Source organism: Lepisosteus platostomus, chromosome 11 (assembly GCF_059453375.1).
Source record: "Lepisosteus platostomus isolate fLepPlt1 chromosome 11, fLepPlt1.hap1, whole genome shotgun sequence".
Classification (NCBI taxonomy): domain Eukaryota; kingdom Metazoa; phylum Chordata; class Actinopteri; order Semionotiformes; family Lepisosteidae; genus Lepisosteus; species Lepisosteus platostomus.
The window spans coordinates 40017805-40035484 of NC_142621.1; the positions used below are offsets into that span (position 1 = coordinate 40017805).

General features: G+C 36.3%; 1 protein-coding gene across 2 annotated transcripts in view; it reads left to right on the plus strand.

Annotated features, from left to right (window-relative positions):
* The window catches only part of ankfn1a (ankyrin repeat and fibronectin type III domain containing 1a), a 196259-nt gene that overhangs the window by 127087 nt on the left and 51492 nt on the right, over window positions 1-17680 (plus strand). For both annotated transcript variants that reach the window (XM_088599653.1, XM_088599654.1), the window contains 3 exons: window positions 4335-4472; window positions 13949-14144; window positions 16873-17083. In XM_088599653.1, coding sequence (XP_088455779.1) covers window positions 4335-4472; window positions 13949-14144; window positions 16873-17083 — 545 coding nt within the window. The remainder of the gene's footprint in view (window positions 1-4334; window positions 4473-13948; window positions 14145-16872; window positions 17084-17680) is intronic.

Genomic DNA, 17680 nt, shown 5'->3' on the forward strand with positions numbered 1-17680 from the left:
ATCTTTCTGGATAACACAGTGAAGTTATGTTTAGTGTGAGTAAATTTGGGATGTTAAGAAATGAAAAAAGAAGTAGATCAATGGATTAGCCTTTCTGTTTTCTCTGATTATAGAAGAATCAATGCCATATAATTCTTAAAATATTAACACTTTAAGCAGACGGTCATCATTTGTATTACAGGGATTTTTTAGGTGAAGATTTTGTGATAAAATGGACAAATGATAATTAATCATAATCATAAAGAGACTCACTAACCACTTTAATATCTTACAGATATGTTTTCATATAAACTCTGTTATTCACACTTACAGTAACTGGGAGTTCCAAGTATGTCCTTTTAAAAGTTTCTATCTTTTATAATACATGTATATCTTCATTCACATGATATATAACAAATATGATACACACTGCATAATCACGAGTACCTCATCATATACTAATTGGTACAGTATAGTTTAGAAATGATCAAGTCATCATCACACAGTATGTACTGTAATAACTGTAATAAAGAACAAAACAGGCAGTAAATCCAACACATCATAATACACATTATGACATTCACTAATGTTTAGCATAAAATATTTGCATCAGTTGCCCTACTAGTGATGTGTGTTGCTTCAGAATGACTCATAATGCTTGTATCTCACCACTGAAGTACAAGATTGTGAAAGATATCATATACTATAATATTAAATATCCTTACTTGCAAATGGTTGGTTTGCACAAATTTGAATTGAACTGAAATTTCGAACAATATAGAAAAACAAATGTCCATGTGTCCTTAGGTGAAATATTAACACATTCTTCAGAAAACTAAAGGTGGTCCATTGGTTTTGAATGGAGCCTAGACCTGACTTTCAGCAGCTGAGCAAGCATTAAAATAGACAACCAAAAAACTCCTGTACAGCTGACTTACAACATACTCTGTTGCCCTTGCTTGTTTTCTTTATGGATGTACATTTCTCTTAATGGCTGTTTGATTAAATTTAAAAAAATAAATTACATTTGCTGCATACTAGATTAATCTAAAATGACATGTGTCTGTTTTCATTCATATGTATCTTGTAACATTACCCCCCAGAAGGCAATTTTAAAAAAATGCTTAAATTATTTTAAATAATTTGGATAATCTGACAAATGAGGAAAAGGTATTTATTGTAATATTATAGAGATAAGTGTATATAATTTTTTTCCTGAGTTTTTCTTCAGGGTCAGTAGTAGCTCCAGGGAACATTCTATTCTGTCAAGCTGCGATATTTACTGAGAATCAGGCAATGAGTGAATTTTTAGGGTATCCAAATGTCACAGGTTTTATTTTTAGTTGCTTACCCTCTGTTTCTGAGAATACCTTTCACCCAGTGTGAGAGGAGAATGGGGTGCATAGCAGGGTGTTCTGCCCTGGTCTGTGGTGCTTGTAGAAGTTAATCTTTTTGGCACAGCTGGTAATACTGCTGTCCCTCTGCAGCTGAGACCATGTGGTTTGCTTTGGGTAGTGAGAATTCCTTTGGAGGTACAACCATCTGCGCTGCCACAGAGTACTCATTAGCTTGCTGTAGGAGTGCAGTGCTATGTCAAAATCATATACAGTACATGTACAGTTAGGTTATAACTTGGAACACATTAAACAAAATGTTAAACGACAGAAACAACTTGTATAAATGTATTTATATGATGATGATGTTATCCGGTCACTCGTATCCGACTCTCGGCGATTCTATAGGCCATCTCTCGCCACGCTTTCCGGTCTTGGACTTTCCCTTTCAGCTTTATATACATTTATATATAACAGCTTTGTATCAATTACTGGCTTTTTAATTGCTTGCATGGTTTAATCAGTTTAAGAATAGGTATTATTGGGGTTAAATGAATATCCTGCAAAGACAGAGGAACTGAAAGAACTTTAGTGTTTAACAAAGAGCATTACAAAGCAAGTATTCAAAATCCTGAACGGTACTGACCCAGTCAACTGAATAGACTGAAAAAGAAGTGAAACACAGGTGAGAAAAACAAATGGAAATTAAAAGGATGTACTGTACATTTAAGACTAAGAACATTAGGTATACCATCATATGAAGGATGTGTTGGGAGGGTATTCACCTAACCATAATTCTTTAAGCTTGTGCCCTGAAATCCTTTAAAAAATGACTACATGAAAACCTTAAATCATTTAGCTTTAAGCAACCAAATGAGATTAATATATCTTCTCTGGTTTGAAGCCCTTTTTAAAATCTGTATGCTGTTGATGATTCAAAAAGCATAAATTCTAGTTGCACAGTAAATAAAGAATGCCATATTTCCTCTTGACATTATTTAAAATGATTGTTTTCCTTTAGCTCTTCGTGCTAAACTGTGTCCCTGTTTTATTCACTACCAAACAAAGGAATGCTTCTTTGAAGATGTGGCTAATACTCTGTATCAATATTAGGAAGTGTATGACTAGGCTTTGAGATGCTGTGAAACCATGCAGAAATACTTACATTATATGAGGGCTCTTGAACAGACCTTGAAGTTTTTCTTTTTGTTGCATAACTGTCTATCATGGAGCAAGAGAAATTATTTTAAACGTATCCATCTGGATATAGATATGGCTGACTGATAATTAAATGTTGTTACTCTATTTATGATGCAGTTCTGTATTGGTTTTCTGAAGATTCTTCAGAATTTTCAATATTTATAATATATACTGTAGATACTTTGTGTGCTTGAGAGATTTTTAAAGGTTGCAGAATCAATAACCATGCCACATGTATATATCTTGAAATAAAACAAGGAAAGGCATTATTTTACATACAGTAGATATTTACAAATATACACCCACAATCACTGGAACATACACTGTGGCTTCACAAGTCAGGCTATTGTGTTTATGTTTTGATGTGTCCTGAGGTTTAATTTTCAGTTAAGTAAAAGTTTAATATAACTAATTGCCTAGCACTACAGGCTAACATTTTTAATGTTATTATCTAATTCTGGGGAGGGAAAATAGAGAATCCTACTGTGCTGCAAGGCACCATCTGAATAGAGAAATTTCCATTCCCTTTCCAATGAAAAAAAAACTTGTATGCAGAAGGATGTTGGTACCCTCAGGTGTAGTACAATCTTCTTATTCCTTACTTGTGAATTACACTGTAATTTACTGAGATTTAATGAGTTTTAATGGCTTTATACATTGTTATTGTGGAACAGTTTTTATTTTATCCACATGTGTATCCTGAGACTTTTCTTAAATGTAGGTTATTTGAATTGTGAATGAATGCCTGTCCTTTTCTAAAAATTATCTGCACCCAAGGAAGGCTAGGACTTGTTATTTTCCATTCACTTTAGAAAGTGGTAAAGCATTGCTGATGTAATGTCAAACAGGGGTACCAAATATGCCATAATTTTTAGAACTGCTGTGGATATTTGTTGATGAAGTATCATCACTCTAACCTTAACAGCCACTTTATGTTTTATGCTGTTGCTAGGTACTTAATGGTGCTTTTATGTTAAATTAGTTCAGAAGAGTAAACTGAAAAACAGAATAGAGATAAAATCATCTGTTTTTTGGATATCTGTATATTTGATGATAGATATAAAACATAGGACATTTTAACCCCTTTCTTTGTAAGATAAATTCATACTATTTTAAGGCAGTATACAGTAAATGTCCAAGATGAACATTTGCGCTCAAATGTCACCAGGTAAAAGCCATAAAAAAACATCTCCATTAGACCCCCTCAATGTTGAGGTGTGATCTGGCTGGGATTTAATTTGATGTCTGATTTATTAATAAAAAAAAATGTTTGTAGTGGTTTACTGCTCAGTCTAAAGCTTGGAAATGATGTTGCAAATGTCCCACTGCACTTGGAGTGGTTTCTGCTTGTGCTGTTGTTAGAAGAGGCAGCAGCTATGAACAGATAAGGGCTGTGAATAAGAGCAGTAGATTAGCATTCCTGGAATATAGAGCAGGTCGGCTCAGTCGTGAGTTTATTTGCATGTTATTGATTGGAGAATCAAGCTGGTAGTTTCAATGGAGCTAAGCTGCTGGTGTCCTTAGACTTATTTTATATTAGCTGTTTACCTGAGCACCTTTTCTTTTCACAAGGGAATCTCTGGTGATAGCAGATTTACCGCTGGTTGGTCTGTTTTTTCTGAATTGAAAAAAAAGGAAAGAAAGCATGCTGCTGAAATCTTCGTGCAACGGACTCCAAGGAAACAGGTGCTCCCAGCTGTCTCCATGCATGAGCATCTCCTCTGCATTGCTGGATTCGCTGGAATACTGGATTATATATCCCTGAATTTTGTGTTGCATGCGATTGCATCTCAGGAGCACTTTCTCTTGATGTTCCTTTAGGACAGAGAACAAGATTGCCCGTTTCGCACAGCGACTGAGTCAGAAGCCGAGAGACCAAAGTCAGAGTGATGCACTAAACAAGGACATTAGACACTTGGCTCTAACAGGTTCTCCTGGTACTTCAAAGAGCTTAGACAGGTAAGACATCCTTTCCTTATGAAGAGATATTGTGGTTACTTTGAGGAAGAACTTTAGCAATATTTTCATAAAGCCTAAGCATTTGCATGCCAACTCTTGCGTTCCGTTTTGAGTTGCATGCTGTGAAAATGTCAGTGTCATCCAATTCAAAGAAATAGATTTAAATTGCAAGCAAGAAACAAGTCTAAGAATTCTGTAATATAAATCTTTTAGAATTATTTTAAATTATCTGAAAATGATATTTGTGTAAGCATTTTTTGTTAATAATTACTCAAAAGGGATATCCCTTTTCTTTGTAATCTTAAAGAAGGAGATATCTGAAACATTATCTCTTTTAATAGATTTTGTTTTTGATTGAAGTCACTTTAATGTGTGCTGTACAGTAATTAATTTCAACTATTGCTATTTTGAGATAATTTTGCTTCTAGTTAAAAAAATCTTTCATTATAATAAAGGGGAAAACTCCTGAGCAGAACAAACCTGAGCCAAGCGGAGTGCTCTTAGACATATCTGCCTGTTGGGGTTTAATTTGAATTTCACAGCTGTGAATCTAGCTGCTTCCAGTATTAAAGATATTGGACACGAGGACAAGCAATTTCCTGATTTATCAGAGCAGCTATTACTTTACATCTGTCCATTTCTTCCAAGTGTCTCTGTGTAAGAATATCTTTCTCATTAAAGTGAAAACAAATAGCAAAGGCATGCATTTCATTTTTTATTCTTCCTTCTTGGTGTAGAAAGCTGTTATCATCTTTTGTACACTGCTGAGAGCTTACATTGGCTGGGACTGTCAGTGAATATTTAGATCAAGATTCTGCACTTTTTTTAGCAGTTCCCTTTCTCTGCTACACCTTTATAGTGTACAAAATGAATATAAAGATGCAAACCTTGCAACATGCCTTTCTTGTATCATGTTTTAAGAGCCAGTGTTTATTGCCTGTTTCTATAAAGACTTAGTTCTTTGGCTGGAAACTCAATGGAGGTGGGAGGAGGGGGGGCTGTTGGAACACTGGCATACATCTTCAAAGTGTGGAAAATGCAGTATATCTGTTGCTAAACAAAAATGTGACTAAGAATCTGAAAGCATGCTTTTCTGAATGGATTTTTATGTTTTTGTAATCTTAGTCTTTTGTGTTAAAATTGCTCCAATATATCCATAAGGCAATATGTAGTTTTAACACAATGCAAAATATGACTAATAACTATGGAGCAGACAGTATACAGTAGCTATACTAATACTGCTCTGTATAGCATAGTTATATAAGTCCTTTAAGGAGAGCTTATTTGTCATGTAAAGCCAACCTATTCATTCAAGTATTAATAACAGCATTATAGTATATGGAAGCCTTTGAAATTTCTCTCTTTTACTTGATTTTTCCTAAGCAATATTTTTAAAATATTCCAGTTAACATGCTTTCAAGTATGATCAATGTTGAAAATGATTTTTCTCATAGGTTAGTTTGTTTTAATCTTTTTTTAATGGTCGTAACAGGTGAAATCTGTTATCCTGAAGCTTCTCTGAGGTTGAATATGCCTCAGGTCAAAAGTGTTCTCAATTTCCAGTGCAGCTTTGTCTTCAGTTGTTTGGTAAATGCCAGAATGTTCCTTTGTAATTCCACTTACACAAACCTTGGCAAAATTCTGGATATTTCAAGGATGGAAATAAGGCCACCAATGTGTGTTAACATCATCCATTTCAGTTATTGCCAGTTTCAGATTCTTATATAATGTCAGTGAAGCAAACAAATGAATGTTTTTAAATACATTTGAAGGTTTTAATGATAAATGTATTTAGAAAGTTTACTGAATATAGGGTAAAGCACAAAATGTCTGGTACTAAGCACTGGCTGATACATAAAATATGAAATAGCTCAGACTGTTATGCAACAGCAGGTGTACTTCCATCTCTTTGTGTGCATTCATTCGCCTAATGTAGACTAGAAGAGCTCGGCAGGTATGAGACGTTTCCTGCCTTGTAACGCTGAGCATTTCACTGGAGAAAGGACAATAGAAGAAAAATATGACATTTTCACTAAAATGGTTTGATGATTTAAATTGAAAAGATTTTGCTCCGTGTGGTTACTACTGCCTGCAGAACAAGTTTTTTTGACAGGACTCCTTGTGTGGTCCTATTATGGATTCCCCACTTCAGTTTCTTTCTCATAGGAAATGAGGCCGACATCGCAAGATGCTTTGTAGATGAGATTATCCATGTGGTTATTGAACTAACAGCCCTTAAAGTAGACTTTTACTGCAGTGGTTTCGTCATTTCATGCTACACAAAATTTATAATTGTAATTGTCACAGTATGTGTTCATGGATTTAATAGACCCCTTGAGAGAAAATGTCCAATACCATAGGTACAGTACTTACAAAGTTTTGTTATGTACAATATGTAATGTAGACAGTATAATGCTAATTGTCCATTTTCAAATCTAAAAAATAAATATAGGACACACAAACCTTTAACAATAAATCTATAGTATAAATGATCGTTACTCTATCTTTGCCAGTCTATCAAGATTTTAAGTAAAATTCTTAGGACATCTTCACTTTAAAGCAGCAGTAGTAGGCAAAGGTTGCCTGAATTACGACTAGGGAAGATATCAAGAACCACGCTTTTGTTACAATTTAATTACAGCTTAATGTCAGGTTCATTGTGTCCATTTTTATTTGGAATCTCTGATAACCCACAGTAGTTTAGGGTTCTGAAAGATGCTAGCTGTCACGTAGCATCTTTCAGAACCCTATGTGGACAGCCCAGTCCGGAAGGGAGTGAACAGACACGGGGAGGAGACAAGGATCATGGCTGGTAGACGAACAGGGGGGGCGTGATGAAGGTGCTCGGGGGGCAAGGTCCAGGCAAACAAGTCCAAAGGGTGTTCGTAGGGAAATCCATGGGTAGGCAAATGTCCAAAGCCAGGTGATCAATCCAAGACAAAGACAAATTAAGTTAAAAGCCGGAACAGGATCTGGTGAAGGGTCGGGGGAATAAAAAAGGGTACGGGGCCAGGCTCTCCAAGCCCCGGACGCAGATGGTCAGGACGCCGGGGAAAAGGCTTGCCTTCAGACAATCCGGAAAACAGGCAAACCTTGTGGCATCCATCTTCCAATACTGAGCCCGGAACAGTGGGAGCGTCTGGCTTTTAAAGGGCAGACTGGAACAGGAGGCAATTGCAGGAGATCAGGTGAAATGCGAAAGAGCCGGAGAGCCCTTAAGGGGGAGGGATTCACATCGTGACGCTGGCACTGTCATGTCACCTTACAAATACTAGAAAACAGAAATAATCATTTATCGTCACAGTACTATGTGAACCTAGAAATTTTATTGATTGGTTTGAGTTCTATTGTAAAAATCCTTCGGAATCTCCTAGAATTTCTGCCTACGAGCATGAAAAGCTAACTTGTTTTTACCTTGTGTTTTGTCACATTAAGTTAAGTTAAAGATACTGAACAGAAACTTAGAATGTTGTTTCTGGAAGATTAAAACAACTTTTAAAAAGAAAAGGTCATGAAGATATCAAGGGGGACTGTGAGTGGAGGGTCCCCGTGCAGGGTCACAACATTGCCTATTTTGAATATTATGTGGATTCAATTAGGATTTTTTGGCCCAGCTAATCAGTTTTCTTGCATGCAGCAACTCCATATTCCTGAGTAACTGACATCAGGCAGAGAGGTGCAAGTCCTATGTATGGCGCTTCCTCTGCTGTTGTGCACTGTGTGGCATGCAGTGAATGAAATCACAAATGGCTCTGCAGTTAGGTGTGTTGGCGGAGCATGTATACAGTATGTATCTCATTCTCTCCCACTGTGGGAACAAGACTCATTACAGAAGAGCCATATCTTAAAACAACTGCTGATTCCTAATTAGTAGATGTACAGTCCAATAATATAAAAATATGAATGGTCAGTTATTTAAAAGTCATAAAAACTTGTAAAAAGTATAAATATGTAAGCACTGTTTTTCTCTTCAAAGTACTGGTACTCTTCACTCAACTGTGAATTTCCCTGTGTTACTTTTGTATATTTGAGAATATACTTATCCAGCTTGATATTCTGAAGCTGTACGACAAGTGTGAAATGTAAATTTCCAGAAACTAAAATTTTGTTACACTAATGACTTAACCCATGTTTCCTGCACCTTTGTAAGTGCAAGGCATAGAGCTGCTTTATGTTTATGTTAATAAGTATGTTTAAAATTATGTCTTTAAAAAGATTCTTCATCATCCTGATTCACAATGTGCTGGATCAAACAAGCTGCTTATGGTGAATCATTGAGCCTATAAATCAAAGCTCAACATAACACGCAACATATGCCACTGTTGTTGGCCTTTTCAGATGAATCAGACTATCCGTGGTTGAATTTCAATTGGTAACTCACAGGAAAAAGCATTGTCAGTCAAAATAAGGAACTCGTGAGTTTAGGTTTAGTCATATAGTCCACATATTGCTTATTTGAGATGATCCAAGTCATTGCCTCATGAAATCAGGATGCACCACGCAGAAACATACAGTACGGTTGACATCCTTGGATCAATTAGCAACTAGCAAGTAACAAAGATCATTGTTGGTCAATTTTGAAAGATCATGGGTTTTCTTGAACTGCTCATGTCACTGACATGTCATGAATCAGATTAATACGGTTATGCTGCAGCTGCTCTTAAATAGAGCTTCAGTGAGATGAGAGGCCGAAGCCCAAGCACAGAACTCGGAGTGCTCTTTGAGGTTTTCTGGAGAGGCTTGGAGAGAGAGTGGCTGTGTTGTGTGTGAATCATGATGAGAGAAGAAGCAGGCAGGCTGAATGAAGCTGGTGAATAGAGATGTGAGGTAGCTGGGTGAGCTGAGTGATAGCTGAAGTCCAGCGGGAAAAAAAGCTGACTGGTTTTCAGCGCTGGTAAAGGGGGAATGGGGGTGTTTTTGAAAAATGACAGCGAAACCAGCTAGAGAAAAAAGGGGGAAATCAACGGATTGAGCAGATTGGGAGGCTGGTAATTGTTAGCTAGGATGAAGCTGAGTGTCCACTGGATCAGTACTCTAAGACGTATCTGAGAAAAAAGCTTTTATTTTTGGAAAGCGGATAAGTCGCTTTGGTCAAATGTCAAAGTACTGATCAGTGGGGGAAAACTACCTTAAATACTGTAATCACCTTTGGAGCTGATTAAGAGCTAGATTGTCTGCCTAATTGGAAGACAACCAGTCTAATAGAAAGTCTGCCCAATCTCATTCACCCATGCATGACAAATAGTGTAGTTCTAAACTTTTCCTTATGCAAGGTATAACCAATATTGGTCTGAAGAATCGACACAATTAATATGATGAATCCCAGAACTGGACATACTTGCTCAAATTCTGAAGAACATCAAAGCTTTCACTTGCTCAACAAATTTCTCTCTTTACTGGATAGACCTGAAGCTGTGATACATAGTCTGCTTTTTTTCTTATAACATGGCTCAATATTTTATTTTAGAATAATGCCCTCTTTAGATGACTGTTGGTTTAAATTGAAACAGTCGCTCCTGGTTAATCTTGGAAAGGTTGACATGATATGCTTGTCCTTCATTGCTCGGGCTATCTAGATGCCCAAATTGCTCTCCAGTCTAATATAGGTGTTAATTTTTGTTGTGATATTTTGAGTTACAGTAGCAGAGTTTACTTGTTGGCTGCCATCCTTAACTTTCATTAAAATCTCAATCGCCATTCACATCTCTTGCTGGCATATACAGTATGTTAATTAAAATGTCTTAATTTCTTGGCTGTTGAATATCCAATGCCTTGCATTCTTTTTGGAAGTTGGAAGTACTACATTTAAAACCCAAAACAGGAGGCACTTATTTCCTCAAAGGGTTGAGGGGGTATGGAGCAAGCAGTCAGTCTTTGTTGTTGATGTCGATACCCTGGTTTCTTTCAAGCAACAGTGGGATGAGATCCTTGGATCAATTAACTACAAAATTCCAGATAGCCTAGAAGACCCAAATGGCCTCCTCCCAATAGTAACCTTTCTTATATTTGTAGCTCCTGATTGCGTTTACTAACCTCATTTGTCCAGAAATGTGGAACTTTTCAAAGTGCATCAATGCTTAGGATTCTTTTGTTCACTGCATAGCAGTCTAAGCTACAGTATGACTGATGCTTCGTCTGATTCATAAACATTATTGTAGCTTGTATTCATTCCCTTATCATGTGACTGTAAACTATTGAGTGATAGGGACTATCAAGTGTCTGTAGAGTTCGAAAATTAGTGCTATAATTGTAAGAAAAAAAGCATGAAGAAAATTAATTTTGTTTTACTTGTATTTCAGCCACAGGATAAATTGAATTGTTTTATCGCATATACAGTAAATGTAATAAGCCACAAAGACACTAAGAAAATCTATATTAATTCCGATGAATTATGTGCAAACCTACACCTCTTTAGTGATAAACTTTAATAAATAAAAAAAATTGTTTCCATCACTTCAGCTGAAAAACATGCAGTTATCAGTTCTTTGAAATACTGTCTCTTATTACGTGCTGTAGATGTTAATGTAATCTAGGAAGATGAAACTGTGAACCATTTAAAAAATGAAAGTGTTACCACGGAGCTTTATGCCAGTGTAAAGCTATAGCCTTGATAAACCTCCCAATCAATTTATAATTTAGGAAGCATTACTTGTCTCTGCAGAGATACCATTGTCTTAGAAAAGGAGTTTGACTTGGATTTAGCTTATCTTTGTGTTTGCTACAGATCTAGAGGGAATTTTCTAAATTCATATTTGTTATGCTGAAGAGCTCTGAGGTGATGTAAATCATAAAAAAATCTGTCCTTATGTTAAGAATGATGGTTTGCTTTGTCACTGCCAATTATATTGCAACATTTTGTTTTTCTTCTATCGGCTGAAAGGAAATTAAAGCAGATTTTTAAAATGTAATTTTTGTTTTGATGTTTTTCAATTTTGTACTGTATAACCAATGTGTGTGCTGTATGTGCTCTTCATAGGGATGATCTGTAAATCCGAAAACATTGTGAACTTAATTAAAAAAAGGATACAGGCCCTGGCCAAAATATTAGGAAAATTATTGAATAGTGTATTGAGCCTTTGTAAGTAGCAAGAACAGCATAAATCTATTCAGCCTAATCTCCTACTATTGTTTGAGTGAAATCTGCTACATGCACTCTACAGTATGTGGTTAATAGTGTGTGGAATTGAACTGCAGGTTCTACTGGTTTTACTATTTTCAACTGGAGTGACAGCCGAACATTGTTCTGGCCAATGAAGGCGATGAAAGTCTGTTCCTGAAGCCAATCAAATAGTGCAGTGCTTGCCATGTAGAGAGGCACTAAACACATTGGGTTTAGGTTCCCAACATTTGGCCAGTGCTTACAATATCAGGTGCTCTATATCAGCGTTTTACATAACCTTTTGCTTGGGTCACATATTTCAGCTAGTATCACAACAAATGCTTGTTTCAGCCTGGAATAGGTTATTAGCCAGTTGTGAATACAGAAGAACATAGTGTATCTGGCAGAGCAATGCCAGGTTTGGAAGAGTCTGAAATCAGTCAGCTTTGCTGGCTGCCTATGTTGTTATAGTGAGTTACAGTATGTTAAAGTGGTGTAATCAGTGAGTACTGACTCTCACCTCCATCTAATGCATAACTTTGCTGCCTGAGCTTTAGGACCTGGAGTATAAATATGCAAAGGAACAAGTAAACAAGAAAGGAAACTCAATGTTTCAACTGTGGAGCTTTCTTCAGGCTTTGCAGCCTACGCATGCTGACGCAGCTACCTACAGTACTTGAACTACTCAGTATAAATATGCAGTTGATGTGTATATTTCAAAGGACTGTAAACTATGGGTCTTTCCTGTGCTGGTATGCTGGTACAATGGTTCTAACTAAAAAATGAATAGTTTAACAATTGGCATTTCCAAAACTGGTTGCATAAAAATAAAAAAAGGGTGATTTCAATTTTTTAAAGTAAAAACATCATAAAAAGGAGAGATAAAAATGATAAATCAAAATGTTCATTCAGTATTGTTTTTTCGATTTTCTGATATGCTTTTAGTGTATTATTAAAGTTTTGTAAAGGGTGATAATCAGCTACCCCCTCTTTGCCCTTATTTTACCTTTTACCTCTTAAATACCTATATTTTATTAATATTATGTCCCCTTGCAAAAGCGTATATTATTTTTCCTGTATTTAATAAGCGTATCCAGTTTCTTCAGACACGCTCTGCCTGAATGGTTATTCAATCAGAAAGCATCTTGTAGTGGCTTGTTATATAATGTTATATAACAAGCGCAGTTCTCCCCAGGCAAGAGCTGAGCCTCTCGTCTCATTTCACACAGGCCAGCATGGGAGCTGCTGCACTCCAGCATGTATTAAACTGAAATCTGCGCTTCTCTGAGAAAACACATCTTTAATGTACACAGACATTTTGTGCCCACTCACTTTCCACTTGCTTACCTTTCAATGCTAATTTAATCGTGTCAGACATTACAGAGCCTATGGGCATGTCACATCAGTAATACATGGGAGAGGGAAAATGTAGAAAGAAGCACCTACAAAAGTCCCAATTTTTGTTTGTGAATTTTTGGGGGCTTTGTATGTGAACCTACAGTAGCAAGTCAAATTGCTGTCTTTCTCCATCTTTGAGACCAATTGTGTGTAATCCAAAGTGCACAGGATCTGAAGCGTCTGTCATGAAAATCTGGTTTTGTGATTTATAGCTACATTTAGTCTTCATAACAAGGCTAGTTTTTAAACTTTTAGATTTAGAACTTTATTTTTCTGTCTTCTATACCCTATACAGCTTGATTCCATGGTCTGTATATTCCATGTTCTTTCTATGAGATCACATCTTGCCAACAGCCCAGTTTCTATTATAACTTTCACTACTGCATCATGACAAACCCCACAAACTCAAGCATCCAATGCAAATGAACACTGTTGCTGTTTGTCATTATTCCCTTTTCCAAAAAGTTAAAGTTATAAATAAAAACATGTTGATCTCATCTCTGTTCTGGAATGTTCACTGCGAGGCACGCAGGCAGGTTTGACATGATGGAATTTATTCCATAAACCAGTTGCAAATCTTTGCAAATCATGTGTTATTCATTTTTCAGTATAAAATATGCCATAGAAAGGGTAAACTCTTGTTTTGAAGAAGCTCATGTAAGTAGCTGTGGCAGCAGGTGTCGGCTGCAAAGGAACAGGTAAATGTTTGTTCCATGGTGAAAGGGAAATAAAAGAGATACCACACCTGAAGAAGGCTCTACAGTTGAAAAATTGTGTCTCTTTTCTTTCCCTTTCAGCACGGAAAGTATTACTTTGTGTATTAACTGTTCCACCTCTGAGAACTTAATGAGAAATCCCTTTCCAGACATGTCATGTCCATTTTTTCTGAGCTGAAAGAGAATGAAAAGGTTGAAAATGATCATGCCTGTGGTAGCCCATGAAGGGAAGTTACACTTTTGGCTTCCATGCTTCTCCACAGGAATTTCTCTGTCAGTATGACTCAGCAAATGCAGAACCTGCACCTCTCACATGCCAAGAAGAGCAGCGGCCCCTCCTCGCCCAGCGCCGCCAAGCGCCTCTACCGCAACCTCTCGGAGAAGCTCAAAGGGAGTCACTCCTCTTTTGATGAGGCCTATTTCTTTGGCCGTTCTGATCGTTTCAGGAAAACTTCTGTGGTGAGTGTTTCACGCAGTATTCCTTAACGCACGCACGCTAACTGGAAAAAGGGTTAGCAGGCAAATAAAAACATAATTATTAGATTCAGACCTACTGTATAGAATCCACCAATCTATAGGCCATGGTCCTCTCCAGAATTGCCAAACGGTTTCTAGTCTAGACACCTATTCGTTAATTGGAAAATAGTTCACTTTTGCTCAGTTTAGGGTTTGTAGAGTTCCACATCTTGAATGTTATATAAATATATAGAAATGGAAAACAAGACAGTATTTTCATGGATATATACTCCTTTGCATAATTTTTGCTTCCCACGCTCGTTAGTGTCTGCATCAGCTTCCTGAGCCCTGCTACTTTATTACAGTGTCTTGTGTAAAATTAAACTGTCTATCGGGGTTATGAGAGCATTTCCTTTTGGGTTTTCTTAATTACAGTGTTCGGAAATTTTTCATTACTGGTGCTATAGAAACAAAATTAATTTTGAAATAACTTTTGCTGTGAAGTCCTAATACTCATAAAATGTGTTATTTTTTCCTGTTTCAGGCAAATGTTTTTGTAGTGCTTTGTTGATTTCTGCTCCTCAAATTACATGATTTTTGCAATTGGGGTATGCATCCTTCTTCATTCTTCCCCGTTGTAGTACCTTTTATGTGTTTAGCAGAATGACAATGTCTCTTTATGCTTTTCTAATGTGTTTTCCTGTGTCACATTATCATTCTACGTATATGCTATACCGACTATATTAGAGACATGTAAATACATACTCAATGTAGAATATCTGAATTTTTTTAAAAGTGGTTTTAGACGTGTAATGTGTAGGACTGTATAAACTATGTCTTTAAAACTATTTTTTATTTATATATATTATGCATTTAGTTCTTCAAAAACAACAGGCATTTTAAAGTTAAATTTAATTTATGCATATGCAAAACAAAAACAAAAATGTTATTAAGGAACCCTTTGATAAAATATATGGCATAAAGACCATACAGTATATCACTATAGACAGATAGTTAAAGACAGATAACTTTTTCTTTTTCACATCTTTTCCTGTTGTCTTTTCCTTTTCCTGTTTTCCAAGTGTCTTATAAAGTACTAGGCATTAGCCCTTTTATTTCTGCCTTGTACTGAAAATTAGGCTTTTCTGCCAGGGGAAATTTGTTGGAGTGGAAGAAGCATCACAATAGCATGGCTATTAGTGATACTTCCTCACAACTCTTGGGTCCTGGAGTTCATTCCAGACTGCCCAGTACAGTTTGCATGCTCTCCACGTATATCTGTGTGGCTATTTTCTGATTACTTTGGTGTCCTCAACTTCCAAGGACATGTTGGCCAGTTTAACTGCTGCCTCTGAATTTACATTGTATTTGTGAGTGACTGATTAGTGTCGTCCCATCTATGTGTGTAATCTCTCACTGCGCCCTGTGCTTCTGGGATAGTGTCCTACGTGCCACAACCCTTTGCAGACATAAGTGATTTTCTTTGAATGGAAATCTGTTCATTACATTTTCTTCACAGTACCCACAGTCAAATAGACATATAGTACTGGACATGTATATTGTATATGTACATGTACATGTATATTGGGGTTACACAATTACACACAGTGGAATGAATAGTTGAGAAAGGAATGGGTTGAAAAGGGAAGACATCCCTGCAGTTCTGGAAATCTTACTGTTTTGTGTCCTGCTATGATTTACAGTAGAATTAAATGGTGTTATGTCAAGGTGTCTTTTTAACAAATATTGCATAATATTCTGTGACCAGGCTTTAGTGTCTTTTTTTGTAGAACATAGTGGAGAGCACAGCTGTTCAGTCTGTCAGTGATTTGTGTTTGTTGTCTTGTCATGGGCATACATTAAATGTAATTTTATTCATTTTGTATGAAAATAAGTGTTAATTGCAGGGGACAACTATAGAACATTTCACAACTGTCTTTGCAATTAAATTTTAAATTTAAAGTCAGTTTATCACATTTGTATCACAAAAATGAAGCTGATTCCTTTACTACTTAGTTTTTGGAATGTATTTTTGAGCATTTAACCAAAATATGACAACAAGCTTTTACAGAAAAAAACTATTTTGTTTTTTTGTTAATTGATTTTTTCTTTATTATTACTGTTTTATAAACATTATTTAAATGTGTTTATCTTTATGAAACATAAAATGTCAGTGCATTGCCTGTTTTAAGAAAGGTCTGGTACAGTGAAGCATAATGTCAATTAAATTTAATCTAATCTGTGTTGACAGATCAGAACTATCGACCACTTTCTAATGAACTGCTGGACATGGTCATTTTAGAAAGAAAAAATCTAATGTCATCTGTCTAAAATGAATGGGGATCTTTTTGCCTCATATATCTGTAATGAACTCTATGGTTGAGGTCAATTGTCATTACTGTTAACCACAATGACAAGTCCTCCACTTCAGTCAGAATCGCTAACCATAATGAAGTAGGACAAGTACCTATTTTTTTTCCTTGCCAGGATGCTACTTATTACAATAGGTCATAACTCATCTTGATGGCTTTGACAAATGGATAAAATTGATAAAAACAAAAGGAAATGTAAAGATTATCACTGATTTAAGTTGAAAGGGATTGTAGTACAGTATGTGTATGCAGGCTCAGGACTAGGTAATAACACTGTTTCATCCTGGAAGGTGAATGGGGTTTCGTGGTAGGTCTTCTGCAGTGACTGTGTGTCATTCTCTCCCTGTTTTGAATGATAGAATGTACAGTGCAGTGAGGCCCTGTTTGAGGCAGTGGAGCAGCAGGACCTGGATGCAGTTCAGATCCTGCTCTATCAGTACACGGCCGATGAGCTGGACCTCAACACCCCCAACAGTGAGGGCCTGACGCCCTTGGACATCGCCATCATGACCAACAACGTCCCCATGGCCAAGCTCCTTCTGAAGGCTGGAGCCAAAGAGAGCCCACATTGTGAGTATGGAACACTGATCTATGACAAGTGTGTTTCACCTTTTTTTTCTTTTTCACTTCACAGTAAAACAAATGGCAATTCTAAGTATATCTTTCACAATTATGATCTTTTCTCTTCTTTTTCAGTCAGACTTTAAAAAGCTTATTTAAAATTTACAGCAGCTGAGATGGAGTAGACAGTGGTGGTCTCTGAAAACTGACAATTTCTTTAAGTTTTTTAAGTAGCAGTTTTACAACAGCTGTGAATTTCATGTACTATAGTTGAAGCTTGAAGTATAAATTAAAAGAAAAAAATAAAGATATACTGTACAGATATAATTTCACATGCTTTGCTGCAGTGCATTCTCATGGGAAAACAGCAAGATTGAAAAATGTACATTAAAAAATCAAAGCAAATATACTTGCATGGAGGCTTTATTAAAGGTAACAGCCTTCACTTGTATTGTTTGAAATCTTAAATAAATTCAGTTTGTACAAGATACTGAATTAATTAGAACTATAATGCTGGCAGTTTTTTATTTTTTTAATCCATGTGTGCTGTACATGGATGATCTTTGCACTTCAGCAGAAAGGGTTCATACATTTCAGGACAGGTTT